At 33.3% G+C, this 16889-nt stretch overlaps 1 protein-coding gene, 1 long non-coding RNA gene and 1 other non-coding gene across 8 annotated transcripts in view; 1 reads left to right on the top strand and 2 right to left on the bottom strand.

Annotated features, from left to right (window-relative positions):
* The window catches only part of LOC149478709 (cytospin-A-like), a 57912-nt gene that overhangs the window by 25531 nt on the left and 15492 nt on the right, over nucleotides 1-16889 (bottom strand). For 5 of the 6 annotated variants that reach the window (XM_089709031.1, XM_089709033.1, XM_089709032.1 and 2 more), the window contains 3 exons: nucleotides 16318-16373; nucleotides 15787-15959; nucleotides 15076-15436 (listed from right to left, as the gene is read on the bottom strand). In XM_089709031.1, the coding sequence (XP_089565157.1) occupies nucleotides 15076-15436; nucleotides 15787-15959; nucleotides 16318-16361 (578 nt within the window). In that variant the 5' untranslated portion in view covers nucleotides 16362-16373. Of the gene's footprint in view, nucleotides 1-15075; nucleotides 15437-15786; nucleotides 15960-16317; nucleotides 16374-16889 lie in introns of those variants that run through there. The other variant, XM_089709036.1, reaches the window with a different exon arrangement.
* LOC149478710 (uncharacterized) overlaps nucleotides 6793-16889 on the top strand; it is a 124260-nt gene continuing 114163 nt past the window's right edge. The window contains exon 1 of the long non-coding RNA XR_016317384.1: nucleotides 6793-7275. This is a non-coding gene — a long non-coding RNA (uncharacterized LOC149478710). The remainder of the gene's footprint in view (nucleotides 7276-16889) is intronic.
* On the bottom strand, nucleotides 16009-16080 carry TRNAC-GCA (transfer RNA cysteine (anticodon GCA)). The gene has a single exon. It is a non-coding gene; the product is annotated as a tRNA-Cys (tRNA).

Here is a 16889-nt window from a genome sequence, read left to right on the forward strand (position 1 = left end):
GATATACCTACGTTGAATATGCTTGAGAACAACTTAATATGACAGACAACAATTACCATACTTTTTTTAACCGTTGCTCACATTACTTTTCTTGACATACACACAGACTAATAAGATTTTAATTATCAGTATTTATAGACTTGAATAAATACCGACGCCTAAGTACTTAATGAGTAATTATTATGCAAGGCTAATCTTATAAAACAAATGAATAGAATATAACCCTCAATCTATAATCTAATTTTAGCTCAGTTGAATATAGATTAATTTCAATCAATCTAATTACACTTAGACGACCATAACGGTTGAACAAATAAGTAAAAAAGGTCAGAACAAGTGTTCTCAAGAGCTTATATTGACATTGATTGAGTCTTTAACAACTTATGGGTAACTATCTACCTACGATATATATTTTTATAGTACTATTCAGTATCAAGTTCAATTATGGATTGACAGCTAACCTTGATGATAACCAAAAAATACGAATACCATATTATAATATCAAATAATTTTAATTGAAATTTAATACTATTATTAACATAGCAACTCTTCAATAAGTAAGCTACATAATGATATACATGGCTAATCTACAACCTGTAACCATTTGCAATGTACTAAAACATCCATTGGAAATACACAATTTTAATCCAATAAAAGGCATTTCCAAAACAAATAAATCAATCGCCATTGAACGATGGTAACCCTAGGATTGCATGGGTGAATGACCAGTCATGGCCGCGGTGAGCTAGCTACAGTCCTATGTGGCTTACATTACATTTTTAGTACATTCGAATCTTTAGTTCAGTAGGCCAGTTACTTTTATGTCATGCGGATTGTAATTCCGTTATGATTTATCGGCGAACTTTATAAAATATGGCTGCAATCGAGCATAACAATGTTTATAAAATTGCTAGATTTGGGTGGGAAAATAAGTATGTAAGTACGGTACTAAAGTCATAAAAAATGAGCTGTGAAATAATACTAAATAGACAATAATGCATTAGGATAATTTATATAAGTATAGTTAATTTGTTTAGAAGAATTCCTACAATAATTTCTAAACGCGAAAGTTTTTCAGAATGGATGGTCGTAAATCGGATCTAAATAAGACTACTTTTTTATCGCGTTTCCCCAGTGAAGAATGCGGGTAGAATCTAAAATGTTAGGTATTGGATTGCTTGCAGTTACACAGAATTCCCAACCTACATGCAAACCAGATTTTTGGTATTTCCACGCATTCCGCAATTAACCCTTAATTTGGCACTGTATGTACCGTGACCGTCATACATGAACTTGAAAAAAAAAAATTGTTAAAATAATTACATCTTCCGTGTGGAAAATTAACATTCTTATGTTGCAACACTAACTGTTATTGGGTAGAAAAAATTAACACACATGTAGCAACATTTATTTTGACATAAATTGAAAAAAATGGCTACCCGGCGGACGTCAACTGCGTTGTCCAAGATATTTATTCTATTATTATGAATATTACTTAGTTTAGGACAGGTGTAATGACTAAAATGTATGCTTTATTGTGTAATGGAATAAGTGTGATAATAATTGTGATGTTTCTATTACATTGAATGGTTCTATTTTGATCACTAACATGATGTATGACGTGACATACACTGCCAAGTTGTAACGAAACACCCGCCATTTTGTTTGTATGTCACGGCATACATTGCTAATTTGAGGATGCTTTTTTTATTTACTTAGTTTTATAGCATGCTTTATTTTCTTTGTCGGCAGCAAACATTTCTAACTCGTGGTGGTAGAATTTTAGCGCTTGTGCCTGCTGAGCAACCCTCTGACGGTAGCGAAAGTTCTGACGTCATCGTCAGTGTGCTACATTACGTGTGCGCACCCCGCTTTCCGCGACATCTTCTTCTGCACCTTCTATAGATAGCTCAATGGAAAGGCTCAATTTTTTAGATGATGATGAAAACCCCCCCTGACCAGAATGTTCGACTCACAGCCATTTTTCGAAGCGTGTATTCAAGCCCGTCCCTAAACCAAATTGTAAAAAAGTTCCAATCCTGAGTGACATTCCATCACTCCCAGCAACTCCCGCTACTCCTGCAACCCCAGCAACCCCTGCACTTCCTGAACCCCCCGCACCGCCTGAACCAACAGCAAGTGGCTCCATAACTGGCTTAGTTGTAGCTCGCATAAGGGCTTCTTCCAAGTCGCGTCCCAGAAATACCAGATCGCAACGGCCCACTTTTTCTGCTGTTAGACGACCTATAGACTAGAGTAGATAATTTTTGAAACAAAAAAAAATCGCAGTCGGATGAAACCCATTATAAAAGGAGGGGAATATGATAAAAATGTAAGGAAAAATAAATTACGGTCAATCCGAGTTCGGGAAGTGGGAGGGGGGAGCTTTTAAGAGAAAAAAATGGTTTCTCTCGATTTCCGACAAAACTACAAGTCCTACAGAAAAAAGTTCAATGGCAAAGTTGTAGGTAATTAAAAGTTCTACAACTTTTGTATTCACAATTTTTTCACATAACCTCAAAATTTAGGTGAAAAATTCAAAAAACCAAGTTTTTGGTCTTTTATTTTTATCTACTTCAAAATCTATTGTTTTTCTACGAAATTTGGTGGAAACTTACTTTATTATGTCCCAAATACACTATAAATTATTTGATTAAAAATATTCATTTTTTCGCCTTATTTTGAATTAATACCAAAAAAACAACCTAATTTTCAATCGAAAAGTCACCCGTCAAAATATCAGCTTTTTTCAAAAACTTGGGGTGCCTTTTATTCATTGAAATCTCTACTTTCATATGGTGTAAAAAAAATAAACACCACCATAGTAAATGTTCTCAGGAAATGCATACAAACAGTGTGAAAATTTTACTAAATCAGGCACACTTCTCGAACTACCTGAAATGTTTTTATCGACATCATTTTGCTTTTGAATATGCTGTAAAATATTAAACTTAGAACAGATAATTATTTTTCTTTTGAAATATTACCGAAAAGCCGATACAAGAGAAGATATAGAGTTCGAGAAGTGTGCCTGATTTAGTAAAAGCTCATTATCACACTGTTTGTATGCATTTCCTGAGAACATTTACTATAGTGGTGTTTATTTTTTTTACACCATATGAAAGTAGAGATTTCAATGAATAAAAGACACCCCCAGTGTTTGAAAAAAGCTGATATTTTGACGGGTGACTTTTCGATTGAAAATTAGGTTGTTTTTTTGGTATTAATTCAAAATAAGGCGAAAAAATGAATATTTTTAATCAAATAATTTATAGTGTATTTGGGACATAATAAAGTAAGTTTCCACCAAATTTCGTAGAAAAACAATAAATTTTGAAGTAGATAAAAATAAAAGACCAAAAACTTGGTTTTTTGAATTTTTCACCTAAATTTTGAGGTTATGTGAAAAAATTGTGAATACAAAAGTTGTAGAACTTTTAATTACCTACAACTTTGCCATTGAACTTTTTTCTGTAGGACTTGTAGTTTTGTCGGAAATCGAGAGAAACCATTTTTTTCTCTTAAAAGCTCCCCCCTCCCACTTCCCGAAGTCGGATTGACCGTAATTTATTTTTCCTTTTATTTTCATCATATTCCCCTCCTTTTCTAATGGGTTTCATCCGACTGCGATTTTTTTTATCTTTTCATTATTTTTAAAGGCTTTTCTACCCCAGTCTACTAGACGAATCACCAAGTTCACTCTGAACTATCAGTGGAAAAAACGGTTTTTCGACACAAGGCAACTGTAGAAGAAGACTCAGATCACACCGACATATTAAACAAAACTTCACTCGGTTATTTCTATAAATTCTTTTCCCCTGACGTTTTAGTAGACATCGTAGAGCAAACAAACTCATACGCAGTATTCAAAACTGGGCGTTCTCTTGGCTTGACCGAAGATGAATTGCGAGATTTTTAGCAATTCATATTATAATGGGTGTTGTTAGTATGCCATCGTACACCGATTACTGGAGTTTGCGGTACAGATACGATCCCATAGCCGATTTGATGTCTCTAAAACGGTATCAAGAAAAATCCGTCGTCATTTGCATTTTGTTGATAACAATACGCTATGACAATGTTGGCCATTTTATGGCAATGACCAGCAAAGGTCGTTGTAGGCTATGTTCAAAGCTAACGTCAGTGTTATGTATAAAATGCCAAGTCCGTCTGTGCTTTGTAACTGGAAAATGTCCTAGAAATTGTCAATTAGACTACCATGTGCGGGTTTAGTAAAGTTGGCCATTTCTAGGCGTTGTCACCTTGTTTTTCTTTTTCATTCTAGTAGAGGCCTTTGCCCAGCAGTGGGAAAGTAACATTCTGGTATTATTATTATCATTTTGTACTGTAATTGGCAGTGTATGTCCCGGCATACAACACATTTCCTCAATGTTTTTATGGGCACTTGGCAATGTATGCTGTGACATACACTGTTTTTCAGGAAATCTGAAGTTCCCATATTTTTTTCACTATTTTTTTGTAACACCTATAAATGTCTGCAATAATTTTTTATAAAAATAAAATTGATTTTATTACATTTTATTCTTTGCCAAATTAAGGGTTAACCTAATGTATCTGAAATAAACACATGAACTGTTTATGTCTAGGTATTTAAACCATAATAAACATTTGAAACATGTTGAATTTCAAGTGAAGTTAAGTAATACTCATGCCAACCTATCTACATATCTGCATAATATTTAATTAGCATAGGATCCAATCAATAAAACCGACTTCTACTTCTACGTGACTTTTTTGAACTTTGGTAAAATACCCAGAACATATAATCGACGATACTTCACAGCTCATAAAGTCTAAAGATAAAGATCAGAGAGTCTCCAATGATTTAAATGTATGCTATATTAAATTATTAACGTAAGTATCTATACTAATATTATAAAGCTGAAGAGTTTGTTTGTTTGTTTGTTTGTTTGTTTGAACGCGCTAATCTCGGGAACTACTGGTCCGATTTGAAAAATTCTTTCGGTGTTAGATAGCTCTTATATCGAGGAAGGCTATAGGCTATATACCATCACGCTACGACCAACAGGAGAGGAGCCACGGGGGTGAAACCGCGCGGAGCGGCTAGTATTAAATATAGCAGGTATGTAATGGCGTTCAAATGTCTAAGTTATTTTACCAAAACACTGGGCGCCTTCTTTGTAGTGACACCCAAGCCTTAACTAATTAAGAGCCTTAATCAAAATCAAAATAATTAATATAATGTTAAAAGCGTTTGATTGAAGCAACATTCCTGCGGTAAACGGGTCTATAACACATAACACGCGATATTGATTTTGACACCGATAAATACCTGTTCGTTGGCTTTTAACCTTCAAACGGTGATTTGAAAAATCTTTGCATGAACGTCCAACTTTCTTTCCTAGTAGTAAACAATCATACACGTCTATCTTGTAAAGTAAGATCAGTAAACAATATAAGTAAATGTTTAGGATTTTGATATCAAATCTCTTTACTGAATCTGATTAAAAATACCTCAGTGCCTCTTGGCGTATTATTATGAGTTAAAGAAAATGTATTTATAACTATCAGGTTGTGGCATTTAAGATACGAATTATACGTCCACCCATATAATTTTAACAGCAAGGAAAAAATAAAATTAAAGATATTTAACAAGTAAAAGTTGAATAAAAAGGCTCATAAAGAATGTCATCTTGAAGAAAGTCAAGCGAAACGTTGTAAAAAATGGCAAAATATTACACAAAATTATATTTAACTTAATATCACGTATTTTCGCACGACAATCATCGCAAACAATGGAAGGAAACTGCAACTTGTTTTCACAGTGACGCAAGAATATGTTATTGTTGTAATGTTCTGCGAAATTTTTAAAAATTTATTAATAACAATTTAATAAGGAATACGAGATTTTGGTCACGAGCAAAAAGTTTAACAAATACATAAATTGAATGCGACTACGTTTGGAAATTTTTATCAGTTATATCAAGAACAATCTATCTACATAATATAAAAAGGTAGAATGAGCAGAATACATCACTTTTAAGAAATAATACAAAATTCCAAATCAGATTTCTATAGTTACCGAAACCTAAATTACTCCATCAGATGATCAAAGTGTTGCTTAAAAACTCATTATTAAGCGAATACCCGTATTTTACTTTGTAATCATACTAATCATATTCCGCAACAAAATAGTTTTATCCAATTTAGGAATCTCTGTAAAAATACATTGTAATAAATATCCATACGTGATATAAAGCCGATTAAGGAAGGATCATCTTCGGATCAGTAACGGATTATCTGAAGCATTCCACTCGATGTTATTATCACTGAAAGAGTTGTGTTAAAATTGATTATTTTGCAACATGAAGGGGTAATAATAATGCTACATTCTAACTATATGTTTATGTAGTGCTGTATATCATTTCATTATACAATTTTTGAGGGCATAGGAAATTAGGACGTCCATCTCTTGAACTAATGTAAACTGTATCTCAGAAGATTATACCAACCCATATTCTATGCTGAATACAAACTACATTACAATTAATGCTAGTGACAGATCTTTTCTTTAGATTTCTAAAAGATATTGTATACAGAGGGAATTCAATTACCCATATTTCAATATCCATGTGATGTTAAAACTGGCGCATTTCAAGACGCAAATTAACATTATTCAATTGATCGTCAAGGTCGCCTTGCAATCATTTTGATGATCTCTTTTAAACTTATTAGACCGGGAGATACTGACACAAAATTTCGAGTCATTTGTAACAGGATGGCGGTTCTACAGGGGTCTTAGTACGCAATGACAAAAAGAAAAACGATGGTGTGAACGCTGGTACCGGCGGCTTAGTTGCGTGGGCGTTAGTCGAACTCGTTGGAAAAATAGCGAAGTCAAACGATTTGTAACACAAAAATTTTAGAATTTACCGATAGCCCATAAAAAAGAAGTAGGCGGTAGTGTCATGCCATACTTTTCCGGTGTGACTTACAGCCCGCCATACCGACGCGAATGTGTTGATTTAAAAAAAACAATTCAACCATTTGTACCAGGCTAACTTTTGCACAGGTAACCATCGTCGTGCAGCCATTTACGAAAATCGCCATGCCATACTTTTCGGACTATTCCAAATGGTCGCCATACCGCCGAAAATCTGCAAATTTTTTTTTCGCCGAACCATTTGTAACACCCTAAATTTTTTTTTCAACAACTCCTGAATGATTATAAATAGAAGTGTGATAATGCCATACCTGTGGGAGGTGGCGAATGTGTATAAGATTTTTTTAATTGTATGATTTTATTCGTATTTTGAACGATTTGTAACAGTATGGCATTAATCTTTCCTATAAGTTTGAGGTTCAACAAATATGAATACAAAATTTCAAAGATCTAGGTGGTAGAAATCTTCACTTCTATAAATTAATAATAAATTTATTTATGAAGTATGGCAGCACTTTTTCCCCCTACTAGAAGTATGGCAAATATAATAATGGTCACATTTTATCAAATACTCTTCAAAAATCCAAATGCAATACTGGTACAAAAAGTTTGGCGAAAAAAAAAATTTTTTGCAGATTTTCGGCGATATGGCGACCATTTGGAATCGTCCGAAATGTATGGTATGGTGATTTTCGTAAATGGCTACACGACGATGGTTACCTGTGCAAAAGTTAGCCTGGTACAAATGGTTGAATTGTTTTTTTTAAATCAACACATTTGCGTCGGTATGGCGGGCTGTAAGTCACACCGGAAAAGTATGGCATGACACTACCGCCTACTTCTTTTTTATGGGCTATCGTTAAATTCTAAAATTTTTGTGTTACAAATCGTTTGACTTTCGCTATTTTTACGACGAGTTCGACTAACGCCCACGCGACTAAGCCGCCGGTACCAGTGTTCACACCATCGTTTTTCTTTTTGTCATTGCGTACTAAGACCCCTGTAGAACCGCCATACTGTTACAAATGACTCGAAATTTTGTGTCAGTATCTCCCGGTCTATATTGATAATTTTGCTTTTATGTTCACAATTTTGATTTCTATGCTGAGCATAGACTAGCATTTGAGGTGTTTTTGGAACAATTGCAATCTTTTCACGTCGTTTGGGATTCATATTTTTTGCAGCTTCCATTTTGTAAGTAAATAATACTATTACATCTGTTTCAGATGATTTAAGTCAGTGATGTAGTTTAACATAAATTTTCTAAGTTATGACTATACATACCTATACTTAAACTATTGATGCCATTGGAGGAAATCAATCAATCAACTAATGACTCAGGATTATAGTATCCTCATAGAAAAGAAAAACTAAACTATTTTCAAATTTCCATTCCCAATTAGCTATTAAATAAAAATTAAAAGTACATTAAGGTTGCGCCGAATTGTAAGTATGTATTATCAATACGTGCGTCACAAATAGGGTGTATCGATAACACATTGTATTTGCACAAATGTGAGCCAAGGATCAGTCGTATTGTCAGTAGAAGGTTATGCGACCATGTGTAAAAGTCATTAGTTATTATAATAAGTTGTTGAGCGATGATATGATTTGAAAGGACAGCGTAGCGCGTCTTAGTCACTGTCTGTAGTTAATGTTGAATTTATGACACTTTATTTATTGAGTAATGAAAACGAGTTCAAGTTTTATCAGAGAGCAATATTTATTTATAGTGGTATTATTTAGGTTTATGTACATCAAGGAAGATATGTTTGGTAAATACTGTTATACAGTCTGATATGATAATTCTAAGGAATTTCTATTTATTTTATAATGTAAGAAACCTTAATAAAATGCTAAACTATATCTCAGACAACTGTACCATTGTACTGTCCTTTTACGCTAAATCTGAGAAACGAATCGACCTAATTTTTTGCACAAGCATACAGTTCCATGGACTTCCGTCCGTGTACGCAGTAAACCGAACCAGTATGCATCAAGCTCACAGCTTTAAATCTTCTAACTTAAAATTTTAATCAACGTTTAAGCGACCATAACATTTTTATCTTTGATCAAATTAATTTACCTACAGATGTTTTACTAAATGCGTGAGAGAATCCAATACTTGGAAAACTAGCACGGAAAGGCATTTGAAGCTTCAAGCATACAAATGAAGATGTAAAAAACTTTATATTCACAGTCCGCTGTCAAGATAGCTAATTATCACGTCCTTTCCGGTATTAAAATCAAAGAATGTAACGTTAGAGATATAAAAGATAGCTCAAAGATAAATTACAGTAATATTGATAAGTGTCGTTTTTTCCAAAACATATTTCTTAACCAGAAAGGGAACATACAGTACAAACTGTACAACTTTTGATAACGAAAAAAGTCTACCAATACTAGCTAATGCTAAGTTTGCCTTCACGATCCGCAATGTCTTAAATACTTGTTGATTCAGCGATGTTTTCCATTCAATTTACATTTAGTACATATTTACAAGAATATTTGTTTATATATTGGAACCGTTTAGGAATACATTTGAGTCATTTAACAAGATAACTGTTTAAGTTACAAATTACTCATCAAGTAATGTGCATCTGAGTTCTCCTTGTTTAGGGACACTTGTGCGTGAAAAATACACAGGATGCATGGCGTATTTAAATATTTATCCAACTGCGTCTGAGTAAAGACACAAGTCATTATTTAAATGCCCCTTAGATATTTTTAACTCAGGCGAAGCTAGAGATTAACTGGATATAAAAACAGTCATAGAATAAGAAAACTTTAAACTTCGCGAATCAAATTGCATTTGATCGAGATTTCTATCGTGAATAACTCGAAGAGCTTAAAACTATAATCGTTCTTGTTAGAGACCTGTTTCACAATACTGTCTGGACTTTTAACTAGTTCCCAACGCGGTATTGCTTCATAATCCAGCTTAATCCAATTAAAACTCCTGCCTACGTAGATTTTCAATTGTTTCTTCATCACCGTTGATTGCCAGACCGAAAGGACCAATTTGATAACGAGTGTTATTTCAAAACATGAATGTGATTATAAATGATTGGTGTCATGAAAGACAATTTAAATTGTCGAGGGAACGGCTGAAACTAAACACTTAATAGAAACGTAGGATAGGAGTAGTAACTAATACAAAGCGCACGAAAATGTGTAAGTATAAATATTAAACTAACTCATGATATCCAAGAGATAAAGTTTAATAGTTAAGTCTCATTCGATATCTTTTTAGAGACGAAATTCTTCATGGATTGGTTTTGATTGTTATAAATAATTAAAACCAATCAAGTTATCAGTCTGTAGTCTGTTTATAGCTCTATTCGATTTACAACACAACATATCAACTTCGAATAAATCAGTAGAACTTGTCGATTTCACAACTACCAAGGAATGAGTTACCACAAAATATATTTTGAGACATTTGCCACAATACGCTTGAAGGAATTACCACAACCGCATATTCAGGATAATGTATTCATCAGCCAGCATTCGTTTCAACATCAAAACTGATAAATTAAATAGAGTTTTGAAAACAGATGATGATGTTCAACCTTTAAAAAATGCCAGTAATTACTATGCAACTCTGAATATTATTACCGACAGTTTCTAGTGTTTTTTTCCAAATCGAACGTCCAGTCGTTGCCGAGATTAGCGCGGCCAAACAAACAAACTCTTCAGCTTTATAATATTAGTATAGATACAAGCTTTGCTTGCAAAAATTCATATTCAAAACAGAGTCAAGCGAAATGACAATTCTAAATTGTTGGTTACGGTCGCTTCGAACACACTGATGCGATGGGGAGCGGTTTTTTGTGATGACCTCTTTTGAGCTCACAGATGATTTTATTATGATACGAATGTGTCAGAAAAACACATCTGATAATATCCCCCACGTAAACTATGCATAGAAAACATTGTTTACTGGGAATTTTAACGACCAAAGTTGTAGGTATTGTAACTTATAAGGAAAATGTATGGATTTTTATTAGAGGAATTAATCGTATCTAATAGGTATAGGAAATTTAAGACTGTAAGTACAATATTGGGAGTCCCAATTTGGGACGTTCATTTAACCATAATGTAAATATAGATAGAGAATTGTGCAAACGCATTATAATAGCAAATTGACAATTGTACAGAAATCCACATAATGCTAGAATTACACTGCGAATATGAAAAGCGCCATATTAAATTATCTGTGGTAATTTAAGCTCTCGTAATAGTCGACCAGCGTCCATTAGTCTATGTCAAGACACAAGGATGGGTCGCCATATTTTAGCTTTTTGTTTAATCTCCATCATTAATACTGTTTGTATTGAATGTAATATCAATTAATCTTGACCATTACTTTTAATTTTCCTGAAGACATCTCCTCGAAAACTTGGGTATACCTATTTTTTCAATTAAAATTATCTGGGCACTTTTGAAATCCAGGCAGGAACAACTCCGTTGATTGTGTCGTGTACTAGATGTTATTTATTCAATAAAAAATATCTTCTGAATTACTAGCATTATTCATTGATTTGATCTGTGTTGAAGAAAATCTTGATTTAGGCATGTTACAAGTTCCTATAGAAATATAAGAAATTGTGCCAAAAAGTTCCCAGTGCCAACATTGAATTAGGACATTGTTTATTGAACTCAATTTGAACCTATACTATCTAGGTAACCTAAAATTGTTGAATGGTCAGAATAAATGGAGCGTCTTCTTTTTTTGGCGGTGCTTAAATAAAATCCATTCTGATGTCAACTTTTTACTAATTCATAATTTTACATGTCACATTAGGAATGGCTATAGAAGCGCTATTTAGTTTTTTTTTAACGTGTATTTTTTTTTAGCTTAGGTAATATGTAGTTAAGTAGGATAAAGGGCATAGAAAGGTTACGAGGGGACGATAACAAAGGAGTTTACGAGATTAGACACGTTTTAAAACTTAAGATTTTAAATAAAAATTATTGGAAGTTCGTGTTCTGGAATAATCTGCTGATCTGCTTAGATAGGTTTAACGAGGATTCGTTTGTCATATTTAATCCTAATGAGAGGAAACATTATTTACATTCTTATTGAATATACCTACCTAACTAGTATACTTATACATTCTTATTATTTTTTAAAAAGGGCTCTTGAAGCTTCATTTTAAAATAGCCAAAGCCACAAAGACGGATGTAGGGATCGAATAAATATTCCATGCGTTTCATTGATAGGTTGATATTCAGAGAACTGATTAATATCGAATAACGAATTGATATAATCTTGCCCACCCCTACATGCATTTAAAATGAAAACATGTAATTGCACAGCCCTATCGACAATAATAGTGCAATGAACCTAAAGAAATCGTTACTTCTACAACCAATACAACACATAAAGATTCTAGTAAGTACAGATATTGCAATGAATTAGATTTTTTAAGTAATGTTAGTCCTAGGATGTCAGCTATATGACCTTGAAAAGCCACAATAAATCAACTGGAGTTTATCTTACAACTGATAAATATCAGCAAGAAACGTTATCTTAAGATATCCCTTTTATGTAGGGGTCGATCAACTTTTAATGGTCCGACGGTACACGCATCATGTCCCTGAACGATAATTAATAAACATGAAATCAGAAAGAGTTAAATTGGTTTTAATTATATTCCTCTTAATATTTTCTAACATTATTGTGAACAATATTTTACTTGCTTTATTAATTTGTGCGTAGTTTCATGGTTGTCCAGAGACTAAATGCAATTTTCCAGTACTATCACATTTGTCCCCAAGATACTATGCATAAACAAACTTCGCATCACGAACACATACTATCACGACCATAAATACCAAATAGACTTCTTGATTCAGTTCATGATTATTGACATAAAAACATACAAATATTTTTTTTTTATTGGATATAATACGTTTTTCAGGCATTTTACTTTTGTCCCCATAAATCATCTACATGGCACAGGTCTCACAGACAACCGTAATTTAGTTATGGAAACAAAACACAAATGGCGCGGTAGATTCCTAAACAACAAGCTAAACACAACAATTAACTGTCGGGCTCAAACGCCATTTTGATTTGTATAAAATCACGGCAACAGTCGTCCGAGCGATGTTGGTGAGTGTGGGGTGGCTTTATTGTCAGTCCGTCAGACAACTGTGATTAAAGCATAAGTACTTGATGCATTGTTATCAATTATACTACACGAGATGCGCTTTCGTCTATAATTTAGTGTGAGCTGAGATTAATATATAAAATAACAATAGTATTTGCTTGGCGGCTCAAAACGTTAAAAATGTCCCGCGGACAACCAGTCACTGGGCCAACCAAAGTGGTTGTACCATGGACAATTTGGTTGTACCTAGGACAATAATTATATAAAACTTATACTTTAACAGTTAAATAGTTCATGTTTTGTTTATTACTCGGCTGTTTCGGGAACACATTTTTATTACGCGATTTTATGTCTAGTTTAATTGTAATTTTAACATTTCAAAAATCAAGACGCTACTACTACAACTAAGATGTCCCCATATGAAAATCACATTATACTTCATTCATTCAGTTATATCGAGAATCAGTTCATTTTAATTAAGTAAAATCAATAATGCGATACGTAACAACCTCGCCTTAATAGTTTTTTTGTAAAAAATATCACTATTTCCGCTTTACTGAAACTTTTTTATATATGAAACATTATTTGGTTGTTCAAAAGACATCATTCGTTTCAATTTTAATAAAAATATTTCGTATTTTGGGTGTAAATAGAACAAATATCAAAATATTATTTATTATTTAATATTAGAAGAATTTGTTTTAATTCTTAAGGGAATTTAACATTTAAAAAAGTACTATTGTGTAAGTTGTCCAAAGGACATTATTTCCCGTGAATAGATCGGTTCGTGAAGGTAAATCCACAAATGTATTAAATCAACTGCACTGCTGCTTATATAATCTTAATCTACGAAGAATTATCTTCTAAATGAAATAGTAAAATGCTGAAAATTAAGTAAAAAAAAAAAAATACGAGAAAATTATGATCGGGACCTTTAAAAATTGATTGACCCGTAGAGTAAATATGAAATTTGATTTGATAAAACAGATTTTACTAAATATAGGTACCTAAGTAGTTCAAAACAATTTTTCATAAATATTTAACGATCATTATGACATTATCCCTAATCTCCCAAATGAATAAGTAACGATTAAGAATCACTTTCACGTCAACACATCTACTTCGAAATAAAACGCTTACTCGAGAAAGCGAATAACAAGAAACTAAGTTTAATTTTTGTTACACTACACATCTGGAGAACGAATAACATTAGCAATCCGACATGTAGAAAACATTTCTAACAATTCCGATCACAATTTACACAATCACAAGCAAAACACGCACCATATTATTTCAAAAAAAGTTCGTTTCGTTTTTAAAAACTATAAAGTTCGAATTATAATAACACCGGGCCGACCGGACACGTCCGCGGCCTACCGAAGTGAACAAACTTGATAGTTGCTCGCTTGATTCTCGTCTTCGGTTGCATTTCTTTATAATCCAACCGATTTTAAAATCCTCAGATAGGTTTGATAGTTCGCACAACAGCGTACCGATTCATCGTAACTGTTTTAAATCTATTACGGACACATGCCGTGTACGGGAAAGAGATAACAATATTCATGTTTGTCCTGCAATGCTATGCGTAAAAGAGATGTAAGAACAGTGGTAGGGATTTGTAAAAAACACTCTGTCACGTGTGTGAATCAAGTTAGTGTTAAGTGACATTAATCCATTCTTGCTAAACAAAATTGAACTGTATAACAAGCTCGTATCGTTGAAATTAGTAAATCATCTACAATATAATGATGATTGGCGCGGGAAATACAAAAACATGATAACAGGCGCGTATTTTTAATTTTTATTTTTTACACCTTATCATTATCGTGCACTGAAAATCAAGATCAAGGTACGAATACAATATAAATAATGTTAAATAAAATCGAACAGTAATACGTGGCGACGCGATGAAATTTTAAAAATTCACTGGACACTATAAATTTTAAAAAAACAACAAAAGAAAGGTCATTGTTTGAATGATGTACAATACAACAATAATTCTACTATTTATCAAATATTTTAGGCACATACCTGAGGGATAAAAGCGGTCCTCTCTTCTCCTTTGTTACATTAGCATTCGTCCAAACGGTGTTATTGTTTACGTATTTCGAACGCGTCAATTTGTTTTTTTCAGCAACCGCCGGTTTCAAAGATGGCGGGAGGAGACTGTCAGTTTTGGATTCCGCCGGTTTGGACGGCGCCGGTGTTTTTTTGATAATTTTTAATACGACGTTCTTAGTTTTCAGGTCATTTTTGTCTGGTGTTTTGGGCCCGGGGTCCGGGGTGTTTGGCTTGCTCCGTAGCGGTCTAGCTGGCTCTAAGGAGGTTTCACGATTTAGTACAAGCTTTGGCCGCTCGACACTTTTTCTCTTGACTTGTGTATCTGCTGGCGCTAAAATTTTATTGACAAAATATATATAGCTGTATTAGAAATATGCATATTATAACATTAAAAACTGACAATTAAAAGTCCAGTTCAAAGGTTTAATGTGATTGATAAAAAAATAAACCCAACTGATTAAGGTGATCCCAAACATTCAAGGAAACTTAACAATCAAGACTTAATAAAACAAAAATTTTCAGAAAAAAATAAAACTTGATCCATTATTATTTCTAAATTAAAAGTACCTTTTAAATTCCTATAGTATTGGTCAGACCTATTAAATAAAACATTTACATACATGAAGATTTCTATTTCCATAGCAATAAGAATTAATTACACTAGAAATAAACAATATTCACCTGTCCTAGGTCGATTTCGAGTAACAGGTTTTGTCTCCGCGCTGCCTATTTTGCTAGTTTCTTCAACCGAATAGGAAGACGCAGCAGGCACTGCCTTGCTGCGTGAACTAAATGTTGCTTTGAAGAAATTCGCAGCCAAACCTCTGCGGGTCGCTTGAGGAATGTGCGGTTGCCTAGAAAAAAATATTCAATTAAAAAGTAAAAATAAAAAAGTTTTTCATCAGGGGACACCCGGGTTTGAACCGGGGACCTCTCGATCTGCAGTCGAATGCTCTACCACTGAGCTATATCCCCGCTGAGAAGCATCGTGAAATATCCGTTTAGTTTCTGCGTACAGTGCCCTCTATAATGTTTTATACAAAGCTATACTAGTTCGAGCTCAATGTAATAGATGGCGTTACTAATCTTGTTTACAAAATTTTGTGTCATTGTGCAATGACAGTTGCACAGTGCACTATGCACTGTTTGTAATTTTAAATTTGCTTATTTGTATGTGATTTTTACAATTATTATCATAAAATAAATACTTACTGAAACTTGATATTATTAGGCACCAGTGGCGCCTTCTGCTGCATAACCTCTTCTATCTGAAATTAAGAAAAACGCATTATTGTCTTCAATTACCAAAATGCTTACAGTAACTAAGTAATATATTTTTTATTCCAATTAAATTGAATACGCACGATTTTGTTCATAACAAAATACGAATTATCTAAAGCCCATTTAACACTGCACTGTCTAAAATTGCAATCCCCGCGATTTTCGTTATCTTATCTTATAATATTGATCGTCTATAATTACCACGACAAACTTGTACTCCCGGGTTCGTCTCACGCCTGACCACATTTTTACCTAAGATTTTTACCTATTAACAAACTCTTGAAATATTTAAAGCAAGATATTATTTTCTTATGTCACATGAGGTTTTGCGTCATGTCATAATCTGTTAAATCATAGCTTTTTTACCAATTTTTTATAGTTATCCGGAATGGGTCAAAAAGTTTATTCAAATAAAGTTACCTAACTATAAAATTAACGAACATAATTTAATAACTCAGGCCCCGGAATCACAGACACAATAGAAAATCTATTGTGTCGTGGAC

The sequence above is a fragment of the Colias philodice genome, chromosome 21 (assembly GCF_061535455.1).
Source record: "Colias philodice isolate Cphi_HAF_F1 chromosome 21, ilColPhil1 Martin Lab GWU primary, whole genome shotgun sequence".
NCBI classification, from domain to species: Eukaryota; Metazoa; Arthropoda; class Insecta; order Lepidoptera; family Pieridae; genus Colias; species Colias philodice.